The 26870-nt window shown below is 38.4% G+C and overlaps 1 protein-coding gene across 6 annotated transcripts in view; it reads right to left on the bottom strand.

Annotated features, from left to right (window-relative positions):
• The window catches only part of DYRK1A (dual specificity tyrosine phosphorylation regulated kinase 1A), a 134564-nt gene that overhangs the window by 39822 nt on the left and 67872 nt on the right, over positions 1–26870 (bottom strand). For all 6 annotated transcript variants that reach the window (XM_039857754.1, XM_039857755.1, XM_039857753.1 and 3 more), the window contains one exon: positions 3342–3538. In XM_039857754.1, coding sequence (XP_039713688.1) covers positions 3342–3538 — 197 coding nt within the window. The remainder of the gene's footprint in view (positions 1–3341; positions 3539–26870) is intronic.

Raw genomic sequence — 26870 nt, 5'->3', positions numbered from 1 at the left:
AACGCCAAAATCACACAATCAAAAACAACAATTTTAAATGTATAGTGAATAACATGAAGTGGGATATGAACGTAATTTTGACTAAGGAACGATTTTTTTTGCACTCAACTGAGTGTATGCTATGTGCCTGGCACTTCACGAAATATCACTAACCTCTTCAACAACTGGTTAAACTCTGCCTACAAGGCCAAATCAATTAGCTAATTCTAAATACCTTACTTTTCTCATTTATCTGTGGCAGTAGAAGTTACTATTTCAGGGGCATCTGTTTACATAAATCATATAAGTTCTGTGCACAAAACAATTGGCCTTTGGTCTAGACTGTATTTCAGTGCTTCAAACTGTGCCTTGTACAAAGTAGGTGCTCAAAATACACTGAAAAAAAAATTAATTAATTTCTATAAACTAAATAAACACTCCCTTCACTAATTTTCATTATGATTTCAGTTAGGTAACCAAACTTTGCTTTTGAAATACTGTGCTGCCATAAGCACAAATTCAGATTAGAAAATAACTTTTCCAAATGCTCAGTTATAAATAAATCTGTACTAAGACAAAGGCCAGCCCTAAGCATTTGATGCTTCCTCCACTTCCAGCTGCTTAGAGCCACGAAGTCAGGAGGCTGCACAGTAAGGCAGCGAGCTCCTTTCTTCCTCTCTGCAGCTGAAAAAAGCCTATGGTGGTCAGAGAACCCAAAAGCTCACCAAGGTGAAGGTGGCTAGTCCCCTTCCACCGCCCTTCCCGTCCAGTGTCCTGTGTGTGTGGCGGCGGGGCGGAAGTGGGGGGGACAGCCTCCTGCTGCCTCTGCTATCTGGCCCAAGGGAGCTAGAAAAAGCCACACTCCCAATGCTCACGTCTCTAGACCTTTCTGTGTGAATATACGCAGACTACAGAGCAAAAGAAAAGTACTGGTTTGCAACTCTTGCTTAAGATCAGTAATGAGAACTAAAACAATCTTTTTTTCTCCTGAAAAGATTCCATAGTGTAAGCTCCAGAACTTAATTTAAAAATTGTTTCCAATTTAATATCTATTTCATTCATTTTATTTATATTCACCTCATATTTTCATACATAATGCAGCATTAGAAACATTATATTCTGCCTTTCTTGCTCCTTTGAGAGCTATTAATAAAGCCGAACAGCATATTTCACACATATCCAGAGTACTGGTTTAGTTTAAGAACTAGGAAAGGTACTGTGAAAACTATAAGAGCACAGACTCAGCATTCCAAACATCAATCATACTTTTCTATACTTTCACTACATTTCTCATTTCCTAAATTTATTTTTTGAACAAAACTGTTTAAACTTGTATGAAACACTAACTACCAGAAATAAATGTTAAAGTTAGCTCATTTCAATTTATACAATAAACCTTATTTAAAAGACACTGATAGGATGATTAACAAGAAACAATGGAAACCAAATAATAAAATTTTAAAAGTTTAGAAGGTACTTTGGGGAGTAGGGGTCTGGTCCAAGCCATTCAAGGAACAGACAGAAGGGTCCATGTGACCTGACTCAACTCATACAACCAGATCATGAGTCAAGACCTTTGTGACTTGTAGACCATGCCACAGCAGCTCACAGGTTTAGTGTTTACACTTCGGGTTTAAGAAAGATCTCTTCTCATCATCAGACTGCATTATTAGGTTCAGAAATTTCTATGGTTTAGAGAAATATTTAGCTGAATATTATTTTATATTATAAATATTAAAAATGAATATTTAAGTCTTTTACATAATACGAATCTTTAAAAATATTTTGCAGTTAAAAATGAAAATACTAAGTGAATTATCTCTTATTTTAAAAGAATCTCCAAATAAGATGTTAGTTTTATCTAAAAATAAGTACTCTACTAAATTACCTACGACAATAACCGTAAAAATAACCTTAAAGGACCAGAATTTTTCTAGCCCTCTACAGATGCCGGGTGTCAGAACTCAAAAGGCACAGTTCTCTACGAAGAAAGAGGCCTGGGTGGGACCTCAGCACCCAGCACTTACACACTTGGAGAACAGATGGAAGAAGGCTCAGTGCCACGGGCTGTGAAATGGATAAAAACAGGCGCCCTGCCTGATAGGCTGCTTTTCAACAAGCGGGAAAATAAATCTTAACACACTTTGTTTCTTAAAAAGTACAATGCAAATGAATCATTGTGCTATTTTTATTTTTTGATGTTCAGAGAATTTTCTTCTCGTACACAATGAAACACTTTCCAAACTTGAACATTCTGACCAACTGCTCCAATGCTGAAACATGCGACTTCTCAATTCACTGCATAAAGCAAATTCTTAAGTTCTGCCATAATTCATCTCACTACTTAACTGAATGTTATTCACGTGTTATACACATTTTATAAATGTAAAGCTAACTCGACCAGTGACAAAACCTTATTATAATATATACAAGGGTGCCCTCTAATATTACTTAACTGTAGCCAACTGCTCATTAAAACCACTTGTTACATGTTAGAGAAAACACATTTCCTTCAAATAATCCAGTATAAGAAATACTTCGAAATTTTCCAAGTTTTTGGTCATTACTTGATATCCTAAAGCCCTGAATAGAACAGTGGCAAACTAAATCCCAAGTATATGAAAAACAGCCGTTTTCATCACTCATCACATACTCAACCCCACTGGGGAAAGAACCTTACCACATTATAGCCAGTAAAAAATTCTCCCCAAACCAACAATCAATGTAGTGGTGCAGACGATTCAGGAAGGTATTAAAAATACACACATACACACACACCATATATATGCATATATGCATGTATATCAAGAGAACCAACATTTATTCCCTTTCCAGTACCTATTTTATAGAAAATTCCTAAATCTCTAGTCTAAATATTCAAATAAACAACATGGTTATAATTTCCATTACTTGCTTTTCCTTTTAATTTTAAGGAGTTTTGTATTTATTTTTATAAATGTGTACTAAAGTAGTTTATAAAAGTAAAGTCAACTCTGTAAGTTTGCTATAATGGAATCTGACTTGTTTGCCTATAACTTATATGTGTCTACTCAACTACCTTTCCGTAAAAATAAGCTTTTAGTTTAACTAATATTCTTTAGAAATAACTTTTTCCCTCCCTATCATAGAATGAAATAATGTGATTATGTGTATTAGTGTTATTTAAGTGAAATACATAGAAAAAAGAAAAACATCAACGAACGTTTCAATGAAAACTTTTAACACCTATTTTTTCAATCCAAAATTCCACGTGACATGTACAACCGAAAACCATTCAAGCATTTTGCCTATCTACTATTCTACCATTTTAAGAAATAAACTGCCATCCAATAAATTGTTTCTGTAATACATCATGAACTCACCTGGTTAGTTAGAGGTTGTTGAATCTGGTCAGAATAAGATAAGGCAGAAACCTGTTGGTCACTTATGTTTGGCTGGCGACGGTCACTGTACTGATGTGAATGGGGCATCTGTCCAGCCATCTGAAGGCCAGCAGCATGGAATGAAAATGACGGTGCAAGCCGAACAGATGAAGGTTTGCATGCTGAAGTCTCTCCTCCTATGAGAAGACAATAAAGGAGGTTTTAAGGGTGTGTTCATAGCCAAATGTTTGTGTCTTCTAACCTATCTTATAGTTCTTTAAATAAGGACGTTAGGATGTTCGATAACATTAAGAACTACAAACAAGAACATGTCACTCAACACAACAGCAGTATATTAAATGATATAAAATATACTGATTAAAATCTGTACTCTATAAATCTGTATTATTAAGAAAATATCTTAAGTAAATCTTTTTTGTAAGGCAGTAGGAATAACCTTTAATATTTATTTTCACATGAGATTTTCATCAACTGAGAACCATAAATTACATAAATAATTGAATTCTTTGAAAGAGTCTCTCCAATGGATCAGCTCCTAAGAAACCAATTCAGAAAAACACTGCTGAGATGCTCCTTTGCATCTGCCAGGTGTATGACAATCAATATCCCCAGCATCCCCCAAGCCAGGTGAAAGATGTGTCCCAATGGTGCTCACCGCTGACACAGATAATTAAAGGTGAGCATACGATACACACAAAAACAAACTCACAGGATGCTGGAACCTCTGGACTCTTCCAATATAGTCCCTTAAGAAAGCCTAGACCTGGCAAGCTCATCACAAGAATGAATGGGCAGTAATTATTACACGGGTAGGCTGGGACCGTTCATGTCACGATTTTCATGGTAGAAATGGCAAATAAACGCTTTTGGTCCGTAAAAGTATTTGGTAGCTAACTAGTAAAAGTTAATTCTTCCTTAAAGTAAAGAAAAAACCTCCGTAATCACAGATTGAAGCCAAAAGGCAAAGAGTAAAACCCTGGTCAGCAAACTCTGGACCCAGAATACTTGTCTTCCTAAGTAAACCAGCTAACCTCTGCCATATAGCAGAATATATTGTCCAGCACCAGGGTGCTTTTTCTAAAGTCTACTTTTTTTTGAGACATAAAACAGCATTGTACTGACAGTGACAAGCATGGCTTCTCAGCCAGCCTAGTGCCATTTGAAATCTCAGCTCCACACTCACCAGCTCATCCAGGTGACCCTACACACCACATCTAATTTCCTGATAATGACAGTATCTGTCTCGAAAGGCTGTGGTGGAGGTAACGTGTCTTAATCCGCGTAAAATACTTAAAACTCTGGCAGTTAATAAATGGCTCAATCTCAGCCACAATTACTGTCCTACGATGTACAAGAAAAGGTGATGCAGACATACCCACTCTCGTGGACCATTATGATCTCCACGTGAATGCTGCACAGACTCCACAAACTGAAGAGAACAGAGCTCAATTCCTCCCAACTCTAAGTTCCAACTTCTATTTTCTGCTGCAGTGGATGACACCATCTTCCACCCAATCCACCAGAAACGAGCTCTGGAAACCACGGTAAAGTTCTTCTCCTCCACAAACCACCCCACGCGAACAGCCGCCCAACTGTGCTGACTCCACCGCCCACAGAGCACCCTAGCACCTCCTCTTCCGTTCACCTCCACTACTCCATGACTCACTTTGATGACTGAAACAGATTCCTCACTGTTCTTTTTCGGTCTTTCTCTGCCTATCTGTAACTCTGCAATTCTCCGATAAGATGGCTAGATTGACCTTTCTCAAATGTAAATCCCAAGTCTTCCACCCCACTTAACTCCAGACCTTCGCTTGTCTCCCTCCACTGCAGCGTGAGGCCCTTAGCTAACCCCTAGTACATGATTAATAAGTATCTGCTGAATATGTCAAATGATAATGTTCCACGATAGTAGACGAGATAACCTTTCTAAACATTACATTACTCACTATAAAAAAAACAAAAACAAAACAGCCAATTCAATTATGTGGAACAACTCTTCAGTTAAAAAAAAAAAAAACGGATTTATCAGAAGGAAATAACAGACAATGTGCACAAAGACAGTAAGGAAGAATTTTTACCTTAGTATTGTTTGTAACAGCAAAAAAATGGAAACCTAAATGTCAAATAATAGGAGAAAAGGGAAGTTTTAAACCTGCATGTTAAAAACACAAAAAAAATGGGAAGAAATACAAATAGCTCTTATAAGTAAACAGTAAAAAGACCGAGGCCCTGAGTGGCAAATTACTTAACCACTCCGGGTCTTACTTAGCTGCTTCATGTACGAAGCAGAGGCATCACGACGAGAACCCTATTCCTTTAGGTGTGTAATGAGGTTTAAATGAGATACCACAAGAAAGCACGCAGAATGGAATGTGGCACATTAAAAAAAACACTTTTTAAAATATTAGTTGTTCCTATTATTAATGCCGTTATTTTACAACATGTTTAAGCTTATAATATGTAGGGGAAAAAGTGCAAAAATCATAAGTATATAACTTAAACACTTATCAACTGAACTTGTGTCAGGGGGCAACAAATGGCCAGCGCCCCAGGAACCGCACCCCATCACTCTACGAGTCTTCCCAATCAATACCTGATCTCTCTTCCCCAAGTTAATACTATCTTGACCTCTAAAATAAGATTAGTTTTAACTTTACATAAAGGGGTCTGTTCGCTTAGTGCTATGCCGATAACTAGTTTGTTCATTATTACTTGATAGAAACATATGATGACTTGCTTATAACTCTACTTTTGATTGACATTAGGATTATTTTCAGTTCAGAGCTATTACAAATACTGCCACTAGGAAGAGTCTTGTTAAGTGTCTTTCGACACACACGGAGATGCCATTCAGTTGCTTTTCCAGTTTTTTTCTTTTAATCAGATCTATTTTTCCACTGGCAGTTTATGCAAATCCCTTGTACTCCGCTCCTTCACTTAGCACTCAGAATCATCCGTCTTTCTAATTTCAGTCATTACAGGAGGTGTTTAGTGGCACTCCACTGGATTTTAAGTTGTATTTTCCTGGTGACTATGAGCATCTTTTCATTTATTTATTGGCCATTTGGATATCCACTTATGTGAACTGCCTACTCGGGCTGCTTTTCCATTTTTCTATCAAGAAATTTTTCTTACAAATTTCTAAAATTAAAAAAGTTCCATTTTTTTAAACATATTTTAGATCTGATCTGCTTACTGGTTAGAAGTGATCTGCACTGTCACTTTCTGAATGGTGTTTTTTGGATGAACACAATCTCTTATCAACTTCTGCTTTAGAATTAGTATTTTTATGCTGTTTAAGAAATCTTTCCTTATACCAAAGTCATGAAGAAATTGTTATCTTCTCAAAGTGGTTTTACCATTCAAATTTAGATGGGGAATCCTCTTGGATTTGATTTCTATTTGTGTGTGCAACAGGAATCTAGTTTCATTCCCCGCTCCCCTGCCAAATGGACATCCAACTGACCCAGAAACCACTGCTCTGCAATGCTATCTTTATCATAAATCAAATGCCCATAAATGTTTAGATTTCTTTTGGGATTTTCTATTCTGTTCTACATAATACAGACTCACCTAGGTTTCTTAAATCTCTGTGCAAGAACCAGACACTGTCTACACTATGACAGCTTTGGAAGTTTTAATATCTAATGGAGACTTTTGTTCAATAACATTTTAGCTATTCTTAGTCTTCCGGCATGTCAGCATATGTTTTAGAATTAGCTCATCAAATTCACTAAAAACAAATAAACCCATGCTGGGGTTTTGGTTGAAAGGGTACTGTCTTTTGAACAGCACTGTCCAACAGAATCTTCTGCAATGATTGCTTTATTTGTACTATATAAGTGGTAGCTACTAACACTACTGGGCACTTGAACAGTTTTATTTATTTTTCCTTCCCAATCCTTATTCTTCCCCTTGCCTTAGTCCACTTCCTGGAACCTCCAGTACAGTGATGATTTGAGAGACACAGGTACAATTGTCTAATTCCCAATCTCAGAAAGCTTTCTCCAGCCAGGACTTTGCCTGCTGCAGATGTTTGACTGATAACCATTATCAGAGAAATGGTGTTCCCTTCTAGTCCTAGTTTGCTAAATAAAACCTTTCCCCCAAGAATGGGTGCTGAATTTTATTACATGCTTTTCCTGCATCCATTGAAATGACATAAGTTTTTCAGATTTCCTCTGTTAATGTGGTGAAATGCATGGACTGATATTTCAACATCACACCAACTCTGCATTCCCAAATAGTCTGTTCAGGGTTATCCTTTGTGGTAGATTCACCAGTGAAATCATCTGGACCTGGAGTTTTCTTTGTGGGTAGGTTTTCAATTGAAAGTTATATTCCTTTAATAGGGCTATTCGAATTTTATACTTCCTGTTGCGTCTGTTTTGGTAAGTTATATTTTTCTAATAGTGTGTCTACTTTATCTAAATTTCAAATGCACTGGCATCAGGTTCTTCATAGTGTCTTTTCTTATAAGCGTTTTGATCAATAAAAGTATAATTGCAGTGGTACCCCCTTCACCTCCAGATTAGTTAATGAGGCTTTCTCTTACTTTTTTGTGATCAGCCTAATCAAAAGTTTATTAATTTTATTCGGTTTCCTCTCTTTTATGTGTTTTCTATTTCAGCTCTCATCCTGTTCTCAGTTAGCAAGTGAGGTGTATTAAAAACTTCCCATTAAATTACGTTATTGGATTACGTAAATTTAGAGCTGTTATACCTTCCTGGTGAATAAAACCTGTTATCATTATACAATGCCCCTCTTTATTTCCAATAATTGCTTTTCACACTGTCTGATATTAGTATGGCTACATCAAACTTTCTCTTACCCTTTGCATGGCATGTCTTATTTGCAACCTTTCCATTTCCTTATATTTTAGGTTTGTCTCTTATAAACAATATGTAGTTATGTTTATGTATGAACACTAATAACCTATTTATTCCAGTTGTTTTATGTTTCTTTCTTACTATTTTCTGCTGGATTGAATTTTTATACCGCCCCCAAACACAAATTATTATTATTTTTAGTTATCTTTACAATATCAATTATATATCCTCTGACTCATCAAAATCTAATTACTCCTTTAATCTGTATACTATTGTTGACTTGTATTATGTATGCACACAAACACACACAATCACAAGACTTCCACTAAATCATCCAGCATGGGTTAAAATCAGACTCAAGGATACATTTAAAGGGACATATGGACAATTTTGTGATATCCAAACAGCTATAAACGAATTACAAAGAAACGGTTAACTGCTATTTGATTATTACTGCTATAACTATTCTCCTAAAATCCTTCATTTTTGGAACCTGGATCTAGTCAATTATGTGTATTAAATTCAAGAAGCACTTACTAAGGGGGTACTATGGCATCGTTTTGTGGGAGTGACAATGACACTCGTGATCTACAACAGCACTCCTCAAACCTTAACGTGCTTACAAATCATCTTACGATCTTGTTAAAACTGCAGCCTCTGCTTCATTAGAAGCAGGGTAGGGCTCAAGAGCCTACATTTCTAATACGCCACCAGGTGATACCAGTGCTGCCTAGAAAAGCATCTAAAAGAAATTTTAATTGCTCACTTTAATAAAAGAAAGCTATTTTCCAACTAATGCGAATAGCAGATAATCCAAAAATAAGCTATATTCTGACTGTACAATACACTATAGGGTTTTCCCACCCCCAACAGATTACCTGCCTTGCTAGATCTGGGGGATTGTGGTGGTAGTGCTGGTGTTTTTAAAAACTAGTACACTTCAGGTGCATAAGGATAGCATGCTTAGGTGACGAAGAATCTGACGAGTTTTTTATTAATTTGCTGTAGGCAATCTGAATGTGGGCTAACAAAAAATAACTATGTTTTTCACTTATAGGATTTCTCCTAAGACTCCAAGAAGACAAACTAATATGGGAATTATTTTGTCAACCTGATTTTATAATTAAGCAAATCACCATGGTTTTTATTCTTTCTAAAGTTTCCATCTCCCCTTTTAATTCATATGTTAATGAGGGAGACTCAGGTCACTCTGTAACAGAGATGATAATAAAGTACTAGGCTGAACTATATGAAATTCTTGATATCAGACCTCCTTTGGCCTACAAAATTGTGATTTCATATGGTTTAACCTGATATCTACCATACTATATGCAACTCTTATTCCACTAAATTAAAAATTAGCTCTAATAACATTTTAGCCCAAGAATGTATCCATGTAGCAATATCAGATATTGGAATTTAATGATGAGCTTATAGAATTCAAAATCATCTTCACAATCATTATTTGGAGTTCAATTCCAAAATAATATTTTAAATTGATGTCAAATAGTATAAAAGGAAAGCTGGAGCAAAATATACATGAGGGGTCCTATCTGCATTTTTATATCCTTCTGAACTGTATGGATCTTTTTTTTTTTTTTTTACCATGAGTACATTTCTGTAACTTTTTTAAAGTTCGTAAAAACTTTGCTGGTAAATAGTTTTAAAAAAAAATGAAGTACCTTTGTCACTCCATTCAAGTTACTTTGTTCCAGCAAGAAAGCACAATAGAGATCCTAACACTAGTAGAGTTTAGCAATGATTCTACAAAGAAATATTTCATGAACAGATCTCAAGAGAATGGGACATCAGACTCATGAAGGTAGTGGCAGACATGAGGGAATATCAAATAGAAAAGCCTGGAGAAGACCCTGAGTGAAAAATAACTGCCATTTGTCTCTGGTGAAGACTCGCATATAGCGCCACTTAACAGCTAGCTTAAATTTCTTTTTGTTATTAATATATTCATAGGGGACCATCCTTGTGACAGTATTAATCTGCATTAGATTTTAAAGAGAAAGAATAATATTAAAGAACAAAAGTAATTCAAGTTAATTAAAGCTGTAGCATCCAGATGTGGAAACTCTTATGAGGTCAAGCTTCTGAGATGGAATCCCAAGAAATGGGGAAGGGGGGTGGGGGGGGGGTGGGCGGCTCGCACACGCGCAAGAGGCAAGCCAGCTTATGTGAGAAGAAACCTGCAAAGTCCCTATCAACAAGACATCCCCGTAATGAAAGGTGGAACAAAATGCTAAAAGAACAACCAACTGCACTATTAATAATGGCTGGAAATAAAGGTACACGCTTAAGAGGGTAACTGAATTTAAGTCCATGAGTAAGTTTTGTTCATCGTGATATTAGTACCAAGAACAGAGCCTGGCACTGCATTCAATAAATATTTGTTCAATGAAAGAATGAACTGAATCCAGCAGTAATATTCAGGATGTGAAGGAGAAATCAGGGAAGGAAATTTTATAAAGAAATAATAGTCAAAAGTTTTCCAAACTCAATGAAAAGTATCAAACCACAGATCCAAACTCAATGAACTCCAAGTAGTACGTACACATGCACATGCACACGCGTGCACACACACACACACTCACTCTCTCTCTCTCTCTCTGAGGCACTTAATCAAATTGCTGAAAACGATGAAAAAAAAAAATTTGTAAAAGCAACCAGAGGAGGAAAAATACCCACTGACATACAGAAGAACCACCAACTTCTCATCAGAAACCATACGCACCAGAAAAAAAGGCAACATCTCTGAAATAAGAACAAAAAAAAGACCTTTAACCTACGATTCTATATCCAGTGAAAACATCCTTTAAAAATGAAGATAAAACACTATTTAAGACAAATGAAATTTAAAATATTTGTCAACAGCATATTTACACTCAAAAAAGGTTTATAGTTCATAGAAGGAAAACGATTCCAGAAAGAAACTGAGATCTACACAAAAGAATAAAGAAATGGTTAACATTGGAAACAAATAGTAAAGATACTTGTCAGTATTTTTTTTAAAACATAATTGACTGTTTAAAGCAAAAATAACAATGTATTGTGAAGTCTCTAACAATATATAAAAGTAAAACATGAACATGACAACCACAGCACAAGGACAGGAGAGGCACAATGAAAGTAGGGTGGTGGGATGCATGTGGGATGCCCCGCAGCCACTGAGACAGGATGGAGTGATGGGCGATAGACAGATGGGTAAATGGACAGACAGGTAGATAGGTAGATGATAGGTAGGTAGATGATAGAGTATAGATAAGCTGTAGGTAGATAGATGATAGATAATAGATGATAAGTAGATGATAGATGACTGACAGATGATAGACAAACTAAAGAGCCACTAGGAGATAAAGTAAAACACTGACTGCATTTAAGAACTGCAAATAGTCCTGACACCTTGAGACTAGTATACATATGCATGCACTGTATTCACTCTGTATTTAACAAGCACATATTATTTTTGAGATACCGTACTATCCTCAACAACTAAATTACAGAAAATCTTACTTAGTCCTACAGTAAATGGGTCCCTAACCCTTTCAATTACAAAAGACAAATCAAATTCTTACAGCTGAAGTAAGAGGCCAAGAACGTATTTTTAGTCATAGCATCTGGAACACAAGGAAGATTAAAACAGTCACCCAAGATATAGCTGCTGGATTCTATAAATTATTATGTTGTACATAGTATACCATGTAATATGGCCAAAGTTATATTCTTCCCAATACTCTAAAATTATAAAAGATTTTTAAATAGTAAAAATAAATAAAGCAGATCATACCACCTGGTATTTTATGAGTTATCGGTAGTCGTGAAATTTCCAAGTGGAAAAAGAAATATCTTCTTTATAGTATCCATAATATAGAAATGTTTAATCACTGATAAACCCATTTTAATAAAAAATTTCCCCATTTAGAAGGAAACAAGGTGTGAAGCAGCCTTTGAGCCCTTCATTTCTAGGAATAGGGGGGTGGAGTGAGGGTAGGAAGCCTTGAAACAAAGGTAAACAAAGGTAAACAAAGATACACAAAGATACACAATGTCTCCAGAGAAATTTCAGAGGTGAGATTAAACCTTTTAAGAGATCAAGTCTCAACACTTGAAGAAATGAAGACCAGCGATTCTCTAACTGGAGCCGGCAGCACGACCACGAGGAGGAGGCTCCCCGTCCTCCGCCTGGTGCTCAGAACGGTACTCGGCCGGCACAGAAGCTCCCTCGGGAACTGCTGACCGAGCGATTGAGTGGTATATATAAAGAACGCAGACATTTATTTATAAACTTATAAATGTGAATCTACCATTTGCAAAGTGAATCTGCCTTCAGGAGATTTAGAAATGCCAACACAAAATGGAAGAGTATGTTGCAATAAATTAAATATCTAAGCTGATGAACTTTTGGTTCAGTAAACTGACAGCTGATTTTAAATGATTACGACAAAACTCTTGAAAAACTGAAAACTAATACTTTACTGGAAAATTACATGCTAAAGAAAGCAATGTATTTAACACAGCGACTGAAATAATAGTGACTTATACAAAATGCTCACAAGCATGCTTGAGAGGAAAATAAGTTTGAGACAAATACAATAAGAAACAGCTTATCTTCATGTCTGTAGTTGTGTGATCCTTGCTGGCTTATCATTGTTTTAAATATACATGTTCTCTAACCCGCCCACCCCGTCCCACTCCAGTCCTCTGGAGAGACAAAAAGCAAACTAGTTTCTGGCAGAAGTTTAATTTTAGACGTTGTTTCACTGGACAGTCCTGCAGAGGGGCAGAAAAGGATGCCTTTTGGATTAGCGGAATCTGCATCACAGTACAAGGGAGAGAAAATAAGACAGTAGCCACTAAAGTAGCCTTCTCAGGCAATATCAGCGTCTTAATACAAAAAAGAGTGTTGCATATAATCATAGGGCCTAAATGACATTAAACTTCTTTCTAGCAGAGTATTAGAATAATATTATTCATTCAAAAGGTAACTAATCAGGCTTAACTGAGTCCAAGTCCCTAAAAAAGAAAAAATCTATACCACTATGTGAATAAAAGTCTTTTTAAGAATCTAGAAGATCTACGCAGAACAGTGATGGTTGCTCTATCAGAAATCCAGGTTACTACTAAAGAAAATGAGCAAATAACTGGGGTTGATTAGACTGCTAGCCTGTCATTTTACTGAAGAATTCACAATAACACCGCAGTCATTCTGGCCTTCAGTTACCTTTCATAAAGACATAAAGAGTTCAAAAGTTTTATAAAAATGATGTAAGCCTTTCAACTGACAGACAAGTTGGTTAAAATCAAGAAACTAACTCTTTCAAGCTAAGAAATTATCATTATTCAGACTAGGTGGTAAACCAGATTCTGATTCTAGTGTGTCTTTCGACAAGAGAAACGATGACAGTGACCACACAGCTCGAGGCTATCAGACAGTCTTGATTTCAAAGCTGTCTCTCATCCGAGGGCCTGTCAGATGACACATCCCAGTTTATGGTTTAGCAAATACAATCGCCTGAGACAGAACTAGCAGCAGTCAACAGCACATGAAACATAAAGTAGGGCCTAACCGGCGGTAACACGGCAAGTGCATTCGATGAATGCCACTTCCTATTTTCAGTCAGAAGATGGGGCTTTCATCCTCTTCCCTCCAGGTCAGAGTCTGTGGGACAGTTAAGGGAGAGCACTGGAACAATCTAGGTAAGAAATCTGTAGCTCTCCAGCCGTTCATAATCACCTTTGTTAAGCCCTATGGGCCTGGGCCCTGCTTCCTATATCTCAGATTCCTCTTAACATGCAAATTCAACATTTTCATTTCCAAAAGAAGTAAAAAGAGAAATAATTTGGAAAGTTCAGCTGGCTATCTAGAAATACATTGAACTAGGATTTAAGACCTCCTCTCCCTTGCCTTAGCACCAGCCTAAACGCAGAGTCCTGACAAACGAGTCAGCGTCCTCATACATGAATTGAGATGATTCATCATCTTGTCCAATCGCATAAATCCAAAGGATTCCTCCCCCTGCGAAATGCCAGAGACCTGACATGTCACACAGACCGGTGCCAGAGGAAAAGAAAGGCTGTGCTCCAAAGCCTCCGTTCAGATCTTCGAAGATGCATTTTAATAAATGGTGACTAGATTCTAACTTGGTTCCTTTTTTAAAAAAATTCTAGACAAAAAAAGCAGAAAAGCACTATTTACCTAAAGTTTTTAAAAACCTTACAAATACACACACAAACATACTGTATATATGTACATATATAAAACTTGAATTGCCCAAAATTGCTCCCTCCCCAACCCTGTTCCTGAATTTATCTTCAGATCTCTTGACCATAACTTTGCCAGGGCCTACAGGCACACTAAAGTTGAACTTCCAGATAACTGTAAGTACAAAAAGAAGAGAAATGGCATATTACAACACATCTAAAAGCTGAAATATTATGAAGCCATTAAAAAGCTGAATACTGCCCGTTTGGCTGCCCTCCCTTTCAGTGGAGACAGGCCACAACACTGAAAGAGGCAGAAATGTCACCTACCACAGGCTGCCACCACCTTCACCTATGCCACCACCAAGTCATTTTAAGAAGCGTCTGAAGATGCTACTAATTTCAGGTACATGAGTTTTCTCAGGAAAGAAAGCTGCCTTAAACCTCTGCCTTCTGCCAAAGCAGGCACAGCAACTGCAGCTAAGGAAAAAACGACCATTTTTAAAACCCTTTTCCTTCTACCCCAGGCAGAAAAGAGAACCATCCACATACTCCTCTTTTTCCGTTCTAGCTAGACAGCTGCTAAACATACAAGATATTTTTAAATCTAGTTAAGTACTTGGGTACCTATATTGAATTGCAGCATAATACTTAAAATTATCCAATGAGGCAATCATTTGGCTTTGTGATTCCAATTAAAACACTGTATATTTACAGGGATTTTCCATTACGGAATGCCCAAAAGGCAAGATATTCATCTGACCAGACACTTTAAAAGTTAAGCATTAAGCAAATTGTTAAAGAGAGGTTATAAAATTTAATAATATAAAAATAGTAACTCTTCATTAAAAGTATACTTATGTTGCAAATAAACACATCATTTTAGAGCTCATAATTAGTTTTCCTTCTTCCATATCTACTATGCAAAAGTAGTTAAAATTTGCATCTGAGTTCTATACCAAATAAAAACAGTCTGGAAAATGTTTTATACAATACCCTTAATCTCTAATGACACAATTAAAAACACTAAGATCTGCCCTCACCTCTAGGGGAAAAAAAAAATCAGGCAAAAGATGCAATTCTCACAAACCAATAATAAGTATATGGGAAAACTTTCAAACTCACTAGAAGTCAAAAAAAAAATAGATTTCATTTTTACTTCAACAAGATTTCATTTTTACTTTTCAAACAAGCAAATTTTCCCAAACCAAAGTACCCTCAATAATAATAGTATGGATAAAGCAACTATCTGTGACCGTTTTCCAGAATGTTCTAAGTAGTTTTTCACAATTAAAGAATAATAAAAATAAAAATCAGGAACATTTGTTAAACTCTTGCTCCATGCCAAACATTGTTCCAGTATGTCCTTATTCATACCCACAAAAGCACTATGAACTAGGTGGCAATATTACAGCATTTCAGAAACTGAAGTTAGCACGGCCACAAGTTCACAGATGCCCACGGCTGGTTAAGTGGTAACCCAACCAGGCTCAGAGGCCACTCTCTTCAGCCTCAGCCAGGCCTCACAGATGGAGAAAAGCAGGAGCCGTGAGAAGCGCCTCTAAATGACAAGAGATTCTTGACTCTCTCCAAAGGAGTGAGATAAACTGAAACGGCCAGGACAAAAGACAGGCGCTAGGGAACTGCAACTCCTGCTAGAATTCAGGTGAAAACAGGCAAGTCAATAGCCGTGGCTAGAAGAGAGGAGAATTTTAAAAGGAGTCTAGGAAAAAATGAGAAAACTTCACATCCACTATTACAGAGCACCTAAAATAAAAAAAAAAAGTCAGTACTCTAGTATGCATAAATTTTGTGAAAATATCCCACAAAAATATCCCACAGAACAAGACTAGGAAGTGTGCACCATGTGGCCTCAAACTTCACCTGAAGCCTCACCTTGTGACAGTCCCTCCCTGAGGCTCCAGCCTGGGGAAGGCACGCCTTGCTCCCTCGAGCACGCTCTCTCAGGGACACCCTCTGCACTGCCTCGAACGTTACTGCCTTATTGCTTATTTGGTAACTCCAACTTCTCCTTCAGGTGGCAGCACAAATGTCACCTCAAGTTTGGCTGGAGCACAGAATACAGACAGAGGAGCAGGTTAAAGCTAGAAAGGCAGGCTGGCCCAAGAGTCTTACCGCCAGGCTAAGGAATCTGGATTCTGTAAACAGGTAAGATGGTATCAGGGAATGTGTGCCCGGAGTGACACAACCCCATTGTAGTTTCAGTTACAGCAACAAATGTTCTGATTTTCTGGATTCAATTTTGCCACTTACTATCTAGCTATTGTTGTGACTTTGGATAATTAAATCTATGCCTCCCTTTCCATCTGCAGAATGGGTTAATAACAGTATGTAGCCCTCCAGATTATTATGAAAAACAAAGAGTTAATCTTTAAAACGATATCCGACTCATAAGTGCTCAATAAATGTTCTATTATTTAAGCTCATCATAACAGAACTGATGTGCAGTGTGGATCGGAAGAGGTGGAAACCACAAGCAGGGATCAACTGGGGGCTCATTTCAACAGCCCAAGCCAAGGGCTGAGAGCGCCTTTCGGAGGTTAATGCTGAGAAACGAAGGGAAGGAGACACAGGAGCACACCGACTGGGGGAGAACTCACAGCACATGGACACCTGTTTAATGCGGGAAATAAAGAGACGAGCTGGATTCAGAAATTTGGAGTTTAGGGGACTTTGGAAATCAGTGGTAACAATCAGAAAGTCAGAAAAGGTCACTAAGCTGAATGATGAGCTCTCCCGCAATGCATTATGGTTGGAGCTTCAAAGACCGCCTCCCACTACAGCTCAGCACTTCCCATTTTACCAAGCACGACAGTTCCGACTTGGTTGAAAATAAGAAGGAAAGAGGAACAAAAACAATAAAAGAAGGAAAAGGGTGTGGCGGAGAAAACCTGCTTAGGGAGCAGAAGCCCAGGGTTCTGGTCCCAGAGCAGAGATTAACTGCGTGACACCGGGAAGAACATGCCACCTGTGCAAACGACCCCGCCCTGTCACCACGTATTTGGAGCTTCCTCAAGATATGTACGACCACTTTCCTCTCTTCCCCATCTCCAAAGCATTGTCTTGGGGACCCTCTGATTTTGACGAATATAACCCAAACTGCTCTAGATGCCTGTCTACTTGCTATTTTTCAAAACTATAAAGCTAGACTGTATTTCTCCCTAAATTACAAAATTGTTTCTATGGTATGGTTTGTCATTTGAGATAATCTTGGATGCCTGGTCAGAAAAAAAGGTTGAATGTACCTGAATAACCATCTCCACTCCACGGTCACTTCCAGCTTTGATATTATGTTTTTGAAGATCTAATTAGCTTTATTAAGCGATTCATGACTAGGGCAGCACCCCACCGAACAACTACAGGGACACTCCATGACATCATTGTGCTTGCCTGAGCATTCCATCGTCGGGATTATAAGCCTGTCCCAAAGGCAAGGAGACCTCACACCTCCCAATGAGATCAACATTCCAGCTCCATCTATGTATGGGGGAGGCGCTCATCTCAATACAGTCAAAAGCCCACTTCCATCTTCAAGACCAGAGCCTCTGTCGTCATTAGATTCCTTTAAAGTCATCTAGGTTTTCTAGAGCACAGTCTTAACTGCTAAGCTGTTTTAGTTATAACACTCTTTGAATCCCTGTAGGATACTATAACTGAGTATTTTATCCCAAGTAACAATGATATAAAAAATTTTAACATTAGAATAGTTAATATTTTCCATTAATCCTATGGGTATATTCAGGATTTCTACAATACTTTTTTAAATGGTTTTTAAAAGTTTTATTTAAAACACCAACACCTGAAATGTGAGGTCTTAACTTCAAAATCTGTTAAATTTCTCTGCCCCACTTTGTACAGATCCATTACTTTAAGTGACCCCCCTAAGACCCCAAACCACTACTTTGAGGTTCTCCCATGCCTATGTGTCATCCTCAAATGGAATTTCGTTATTCAGAGTAAAGTAATGGACAGTACACCCCACATGAGAGACTATGTAAAAAACTGTTTAAGGATCAAGGAACAATTTGGGGCAAATAACCTCCCTTTATACCGACGTGTACAATATGTAATTTTATATAATTTCCAAATAAATCACAAGGCTAAAATCATATTAGATTAAGTCCACTTTTAATACAGAAATTACTTATTTTTCGGGTTAAATGACAGCAATGACGTAGGCAATGCCAGTAACATTTCTTTCTGTTCCCCACCTAAAAAGATGTTTTTCTTGTCTTTTCTTTAAAGATTTTTTTTAATTGAAGTATAAGTGACATATAACATTCTTTTAGTTTCAGGTGCACAACGTACTGATCTGATCCTTTCTTTTTCTGTCACTAGGAAGCCAGTGCCATGCTCTAAACCTGAGCTGTCCAATACAGCAGCCACTAGTCACGGGTGGCTACTGAGAGACCGAAATACAGCCAGTTGGAATTGAGATGTGCTGCAAATGTAAAACACAAGATTTCAAGGACTTAGTACAAAAAAGATATAGATCTCATTAATAATTTTTAATTTTAAAATATATTGTGGATATTATTTTGGATATACTAGATATGCTGATGAAATATATTACTAAAATTAATGTTAACTTTCTTTTTCCTGCTATTTAAGCTGTGACTTCTAGACACTTTTAAATTACATCAGTGGCTTATATTTCTACTGGACAGGTTGGTTCTAGAGAAAGTTCTCAGCATCAAGGACAAAAGTGAAGACACTGGGCAAGGTCTCTGGCCCCCTCGAGTTTGTATTTTATTGCCTGCGATTAGAGGCGGGGGGATCAGATAATAAACAGTGACTTCGATAATGTTAGAAAACAATTGTGTTGTGAAGAAAATAAGACAGAGAAAGAGAAGCTGGGGGGACAGCTGTCTTCATCTTCCCGCCCCCCACGACAGAGGAGGCAACCAGGTTTCACCTCACGTCTGAACTCAGAGGCCGGCAGCGGCTGTCTGGAACAGGCCCTGGTAAGAGTTCAAGGCTACACTGAGCCTCAGCTGGAAAGCAGAGCACGCTGCATCGGCTGTGTCTCTTCGGGGCTGAAGAGCAGGCAAGAGTGTCAGAGATGACCCCGTTCTAAAAACGGCATCTCCCCGTCCATCTACTCAAGCCAGAAACCTCAGCCTTAGTCAGTCTTTCTCTTCCACGTCCCCTAACACATGCACACAACACCTTCTAACTACATTCTGTGACTTTGGCCTCAGGAACGTCTCATACATCCGTCTGCCTATTTCCGTATTCTTTGTCAAGATCTTAATTCAGAAAAAAGTGATGAGTGGGGATTCTACAGTAACTACTCCATATCCAGTCTCTGTGCCTTCAATTATTTTCCCAACAGCTGTCAAAGTTCGCTTCCTTAAAATTTAAATTTCAAAATCACCGACACTTCAAAACACCCAGAGCTTCCAGGTTCAAGTGTTTACACCTATCTCATCGCCCACCCTTCCCTCCATCCTGACCCCCACCCCACGCATCCTTTCTCTCAGCTGCACTGGCGGTACGTGAGCAGAACTGTTCCCTCTGTCTAGAACGCTGTCTCCATTCTCCTCTCTTCTGCTTCTAGAAATCCTGAACTCGAACTTCGAGACTCAGATCTAACACTATCTTCTCTAAGAAACCTTCCCAGAATCTTAGAGGGAACTGCTCCCCTGCTCTATGCTCCCCTTACTACTCTGGCCGTGACATAGCGGCATGTTCTGTGCTGGGTCATCAGTTTGCCCTCACAATTAGTTCCCCGAGGGAAAGGTTGGTCTTATTTGTTTCCGTATTCTCATAACTACAGCCGTGTACAAGCTTAAGGCAGAGACCTAATGAAAGAATGGGTGAATGAAGCCAGGGGTGCTCCCTGCACTCAGCCACAACGCTCTCAGCCCCAGCCTGGATGAGGCAGCTCCTCACGCGCCGCGGGCTGTACCACTTGTACACCGAGCAGCAGGACAGCCAAGATGTCTTACTCATCTCTTCCATGCCAGCGCATAAAAGCACTCATTAAATATTTATTCAATGAGTGAGTGGATGAACAGATATTATCAGACATCAATTCCCCACCTCAATTTACAGAGGGGGTAGCTGCTACCCAGAGAGGTTTAATCACGCGTCCAAAAAGGTCGGTGACAAAAATCGAGACTGAAACATAGTCTCCTATCTGACACCACAACATGGGACCTTTGTCATGACAACAAGGTCCTGAAGTAGGTGTTTGTCAGTTTTTGGTCACTGAGTATATCTCTGCACACCCATCATGGTTTGTAGGAATCATGGAAGACAAAATAAGCCATGTCTCCCACTCTAAAAGCCAAACTGTAACAAAAATTCACTCTTCCTTACTCCTTAGCAACTAGGGCTTCGCTAGAGACTGAAGTTTGGACAGTCAAATGTTTCTGCTCAGAGTTTAGAATCCTGAAGGGTCCTTTCTGCTAGGACAGTGGGAGCAGAATTTGCGTGGGGAAGGGAAAGGTGATGCTCATGCAGCAGTTCACTGTGAAGTGCACCCTAACCGGACGGGGCTATGGCTCAACCCCGCTGTGTCCTCTGCTGCCTGCCACTTTGGGGCCTGCTTATGTTTCTAGCATAGTCTCCAGCTTTCCAACCAATTCTTATAGCCTTCCATTAAATTCATTTTCTGCCCAAGTTAGCTAAGGATGACTTTCTGCTGTCTGCATATAAGAACCTTGACTGTCACACACAGATGAATTATGAGGGACCATCACCCCCCCTCAAAAAATGGGATGAGGGTGAGGGGTAATTTAGCAGAAACATAGGAGAATGAGAAAAGGAAGAATGAAAGAAATAATTATGTAGAATATATCGGTGTCTTGCTCGTGGTGTTTATGGTGGCTGCATGTGCCACATGGACGAGACTGCTAATCAATGAAGGCGCCTCTTTCTCCTGACTGAGGCAACACTTCCCAGACTCCCTCGCAGCTAGCATGGCCCTGCAACTAAGATATGACCAATGCTAGATCTGGGATGCCAGCAGAAGTATTATGCAGTACTAATTCATAAAAATCTCCCATGTGTAAAGCTCCATGTTCTTTCCCAATCCAATGACTAAATGCCAAAAGTCAGGGTTGACTTGAAGACTCCACATGTATGTAAGGCTGGAAGATGCCCGGTTTGGTCCCTGAATGACTAACACAGAGAGCAGAGCAGCTACCCGCTGGTGCAATGTCACTGGGCTATGGCATGGGCAAGAAGTAAACATCTGATTTAAATGACTGAAATGCTGGGTATATGTGTTACATCACTTGGCTTATTTAATAAATACAAAGATTAATATCAACCTAAAAAGGTTAGTAAATACTCACAAGAAATGTTATTTCCCAGTTTGAGAACACTAATCAAATGCATGCCACTTACCATTAGTAAGGACGTGGACTATACAAAGTTACCTCCGAAAAGTTAAGAAGTACTATTTTGGTTTTGGTAGACTTTTTCTTGGAAAATAGGTACACAAAAGTAGAAGACAGGAGAAAGAGAATTGATATGAACCTTCATATCAAATTAAATAATCCCTGTTTTATGTATTTCCCTCCTTTGTTCAGTATTTGAATTAAAAGAAATCCAGAACGCAAATTTTTTTCCAGAATTAATCATGACCTATACTAGAAGCATGTTAAACCTTCCTATTTTCCCACAAATTTTCATTATGAAAAAAATATATTATAAAAAATGCTACCTATAAACAGCTCACTTGGGGAGCTTTTAAAAGTACAGATGGCATCCCAATCTCTAAAGATTTGGACCCATTTAAGTCTGAAATGGGGACCGGACAGCATTTTTCAAAGATTTCCGAGGTTATCTGATTACGGGGACCCCTCCAATAAAACAAGGACTTTGACTAACATTTATAAAATGTAAAATGAGATGATGTAACACGAAGTCAAAGCATAATCTACAATGTCAACTCATCAACGGCCAGGGAGGCTTCTAGTAAAATCCTTTATAAAAATATTTTACGTTAATATTACATGAAACAAACACTCAACTGTTCAACCCCTATTCTTCGCATTTTGAGGAACTAAGACAAGGAAGGGGTCACCATGTGAAAGAATCTGATCAAAAATACAGGTTTGCTAAAAGTACTGAATAGAAGAGAATATTTGAGGGGAAAATCCATCTCTTAACAGCTCTTAAGAACTAATGCTTCTGACGAGTGGGACTCTAGGAAACAGGAGCGACTTTCATTATCTGACTTAATAGTTTTATAAAGACATATCCCGTCTTATTGTGCTTCACTCTATTGGGCTTCACAGACGTGGCGGATTTTGGTGATATTTACTGCAGTGGTCTGGAACCTAACCCGCACTATCTCCAGAGGTATGCCTCTATACCTTTATTACCCTTATCATTTTAATGCACTTTTAAAAAATCACCACACACAATTCACACTTACTAGAAGACAGCAACAATAAAGGCACCTCTGAAAGCATGATAGGTTCCCCACATCAAAGCAAAGATTACCGAGTCACCTCCACCTTCTGGGCTACCACAGTGATCTCACGCCCAGAGGATGGAAACTGCCCACCCCACAACCTGCCACTTCTGCTGGGTACTCACATCGAGCTTCATCTTCCAGCTCTGAAGCTGAAGCAAGGTCATGGGCAGGAGTCAGGCAATTTTTTCGTAAAGCCAGTGTGTGAATATTTTAGGCTTTGTAGAGCATATAGCTTCTGTTGCAATTAGTCAACTCTACCCTTGTAGCATGACAATACATAAGCCAATGAGTGTGGCTGTGTATTTTTTAAAAGGCAGCAGGCTGGATTTGGGGTCTTAAGGCTTCAGAAGCAGCAAGGGTAGTTATGAGGCTGAAATTACCCTGGAATTATGAGATAGATATATATCTATATCTATATATCTATCTATCTATATATATAGATAGATAGATAGATAGATATATAGATATAGATATATATATATAAAAACAAGCACATACATATATACACACACACATACATATATGTATTACATATTTATGCATAAAATATTGTACATTTATATATTTACTTCTGTAGTACTTGTCTTTTGTTATTACCTCTTTCACCCCAAGTATAAAGTATAATACAAGCTCCTTCAGGATGGAATGACTGCTTCATTCAGACAAATCTTTACTGAATGGGCAATAACGGCACTCAAAAAAAATCATTGCCTGACTCAACTAACTCGCCTGGATGAGACTCGAACACAGATTAACAGAGAGGAGGGGGCTACGAAAGAGAAACTTTCTTCTGGAGGGGAGTAGAATGGATAACGTTCGTCAAATTATGATTCTGTAGTCAGGTGGCAAGTGCCCTCTCCTCCCCCATCGGAGCCCTGGCTGTCCCCAGGAGGGGGATGGTGCTCATGAGGAAGACGGGCGGTGATACTGACATCCACTGGCAGAACAGTGACTCCCGCAGAGAACAGCACACACCAGAATGCCTGAGAGCACGCCGGGAGCAGACGGCCTTCCGTGGGCCCTGCACGCCATGCCCCAACGGCAGCCAGGCAAGGTGCCATCCGGGAGTCGCTGCTTTTCCCGTCGACGGTGCCTGCAGCACAGATGGGCACTAAATAAACACCACAGTAAAAAGCACGAAGTCTAGCCTCAGCTCTACTAAGTCACAGTATGGCCTTGACCTTCTCCAAGACTCCGCTGCCCTTCCTGTAAAGGGGGGATGACAAATCATTCCAACGCCAGGGGAGGCTCACGTAAGCTAACATGTGAACATACTTTATAAATTAAAAATGGAGGATTTGAAAGCTGCCTTCATGCTATGGATTCTCAAATGTCAGGATAATATTTCAATAGCTGGATAGTGCCAATTTTCCCATTAAATACTTTATTGAATAGAAAAAATGTCAACTAAAATGTTTTTTAAAATTTCCCTCATGGACCTGCATAGACTATTTTCACTTTAAGTTTTTGAAAATGTACCTTTTTGGCTTTGTTTTCTGAGTTGCAGCCGTTGCAGTGAGCATTTAATATAATGGATTTGGTTCAATATGTTTTAGGAAAAAAGTTAATATGCCTATGTTTTCAGAGATATTACAAGACTTAGGAGATGGTTTAAATGAGACAGCGAAGTGTAATCCATTTTATGCAGAATGAGTGAACCAAGAGACCGAACGCTCAATTTTTCAAACTTTTTCAAACTTTAAGTTACGAAATGTTCTTCCACATACTGAGAAATATAAATGGTACGTATGGTTCGCTAGCAAGCTTTTCATCAACTAAATTTTCCTACGTATTACCACATTCTTAATGCCTCGGACATTTTGGCAGCAAATGCTACTCACTTTTTTACAAACAGGAAAGCCCTTACCCTCAAAGGAACGACACGAATGTTAAGACTGCTGCCACTGAGAAGAGCAGAGCACGAAATTCCCACCTGCTCCTTGGCTCTGTGACAAGATGGACTGCGAGTTATAAGTGACTACATTTTTATAATGAGCTTCCTGGGCTTTCATATGGATAAGTATCAATCCTCTACTCCAATTGTAGAGAAATGTGAAGTTGTTCAGAAGACAAGAATAAACTTGCAAGTTCTTATGCATGACTGTGACTGGCACTGTGAGCCACAATATCCCAGGGATACATGTGTTCAAATGAAACTTAAGGAAGCACTCCCTTGGAGAGACCATCCTTGACCTTCCTAGCAAAAACTGTACCTTCCCCAACTATCTACTCGTTTAGATGTGTACTGTGTATCTCCATCCATTAGAATAGAAACACCACGAGAGAGGACACGGTCTTATCCATTAGTTTATAACTAGCACCAAGAGGAAATGTCTGGCGCAGTAAATGCTCAGTAAACTATCTGTTGTTTATCTCACATATCTCATCATAAACAACCTGGCATCTAGCAGAATACCCTTTAGATACTAACTAATCATAAATAGTTCCATCATTTTCAAGAATGCATTCTATAAGCTGTATAAATTTGACAGAACTGCTTTGGTTTTCCTCTATTTATTTTGTCTTCCCTTCTATAAGTGACAAGTAAGGCTGATGTTCTAACTTTACAGTAGTATTACAGTTTCCTTATGCAAGAAACTTAACATATTAAATAAAGAAGTAGATTTAAAGAAATATATTAAAGGAAGCACAGACTAGTGTCCAAAACCAGACTCTGGAACCATACTGCCTAGGCGTGAATTTCAGCTCCACCACTTAAGTAAGTGTGTCCTTAGGCATCTTTCTTAACTTTCTGTGCCTCAATTTCCTCATTAGTAAAACAGAAATGCTCACTGGAATATCACCCCCCAGTTCTCCAGCCCTTTCCAGAAAAGTCCTACTCTCCATTCTGCCAGCCCCTCCACTAACTGCTCCTGCTCTCGCTCCTTTCGATGGTAAAGCAAGACACACATCTACCCATTCCCTATTCATTTCTGAATTTTCTGCAATCTGGAATTTCTACATAAGAATTATACTTATTTTATCTAGAAGCAAATGAATTTATCCCCCGCCTTTGCCTGACTTCCCTTTTCTACTAACAATCCTCTCCCCCAACTCATCCAGACTCAAAACCATGCTCCACCCTACGTGACCAATCATCCTCCAAGTTCTAAGTTCTGTCTAGGGTTCCTTAGGAAACTCCTTTGTCTCCTACTTCTCTGTTCTTTTATCTCATAACTCTTCACAGACAGTAAGTTTCATAAGAACGGAAGCAGATTCTGATATTTTCACAGGTATATCTATCTCCAACACCTAGTGGAGGGTTCTGTACACTTGTCTAATAAATTAACGGACACCTGACGTGGTGTAATCACCCCCTAAATGGCTTCTCTGACTCCATATTTCTTAGCCTCCAATCAGTCCTAAAGTTATTAATCTTTCTTAAAATGCCTCATTCCTACAACTTGTCTGCTGAGACATACTCTTTCATATATTCGATTCAAGTAACCATTAATTATAAAGTACTAGAGGCAGTACTGGGCAGGAGAGAAAGAACTGAGGCACAGTTCCTAAAGTGTGTCCTCCCCAGTTCTTCAAATACGTTACAGAAAAAGCTATCAGAGTTAAGCGATTTTAGCAAGGTTGCAGAATACAAGATCGATATATGAAAATCAGCTGCATCTCTATGTACTAGCAACTACAATCCGAAACTGAAATTTAAAAACCATATAAAAATATGAAATAGGTGTGAACTGACAAAAACATGAGAAAGACCAGAATACTAAAAAAAAATTTTTAATGAGAAAAATTAAAGCAAAAAATAGACATATCACATGCATGACTCTGAAGAATCAATATTAAGATATCGAATTACCTATAGTCAACACAATCCCAATCAACATCTTAGTAGTCTTTTTTTGTAGAAACTAACAAAACGACTTGCCAATTCATGTGAAATTGCGAAGAACCTAGAGTAGTCATAATTTAAAAAAAAAAAAAAGTTGTAAAACTAACACTACCTGATTTCAATACGTTATAAGGCTACAATAATACATACAATATGGTATTGCC

The sequence above is a fragment of the Pteropus medius genome, unplaced genomic scaffold, assembly GCF_902729225.1.
Source record: "Pteropus medius unplaced genomic scaffold, Ma_sr-lr_union100, whole genome shotgun sequence".
NCBI classification, from domain to species: domain Eukaryota; kingdom Metazoa; phylum Chordata; class Mammalia; order Chiroptera; family Pteropodidae; genus Pteropus; species Pteropus medius.
The sequence above is the reverse complement of the archived record's forward strand: the minus strand, read 5'-3'. Positions and strand labels throughout refer to the sequence as shown.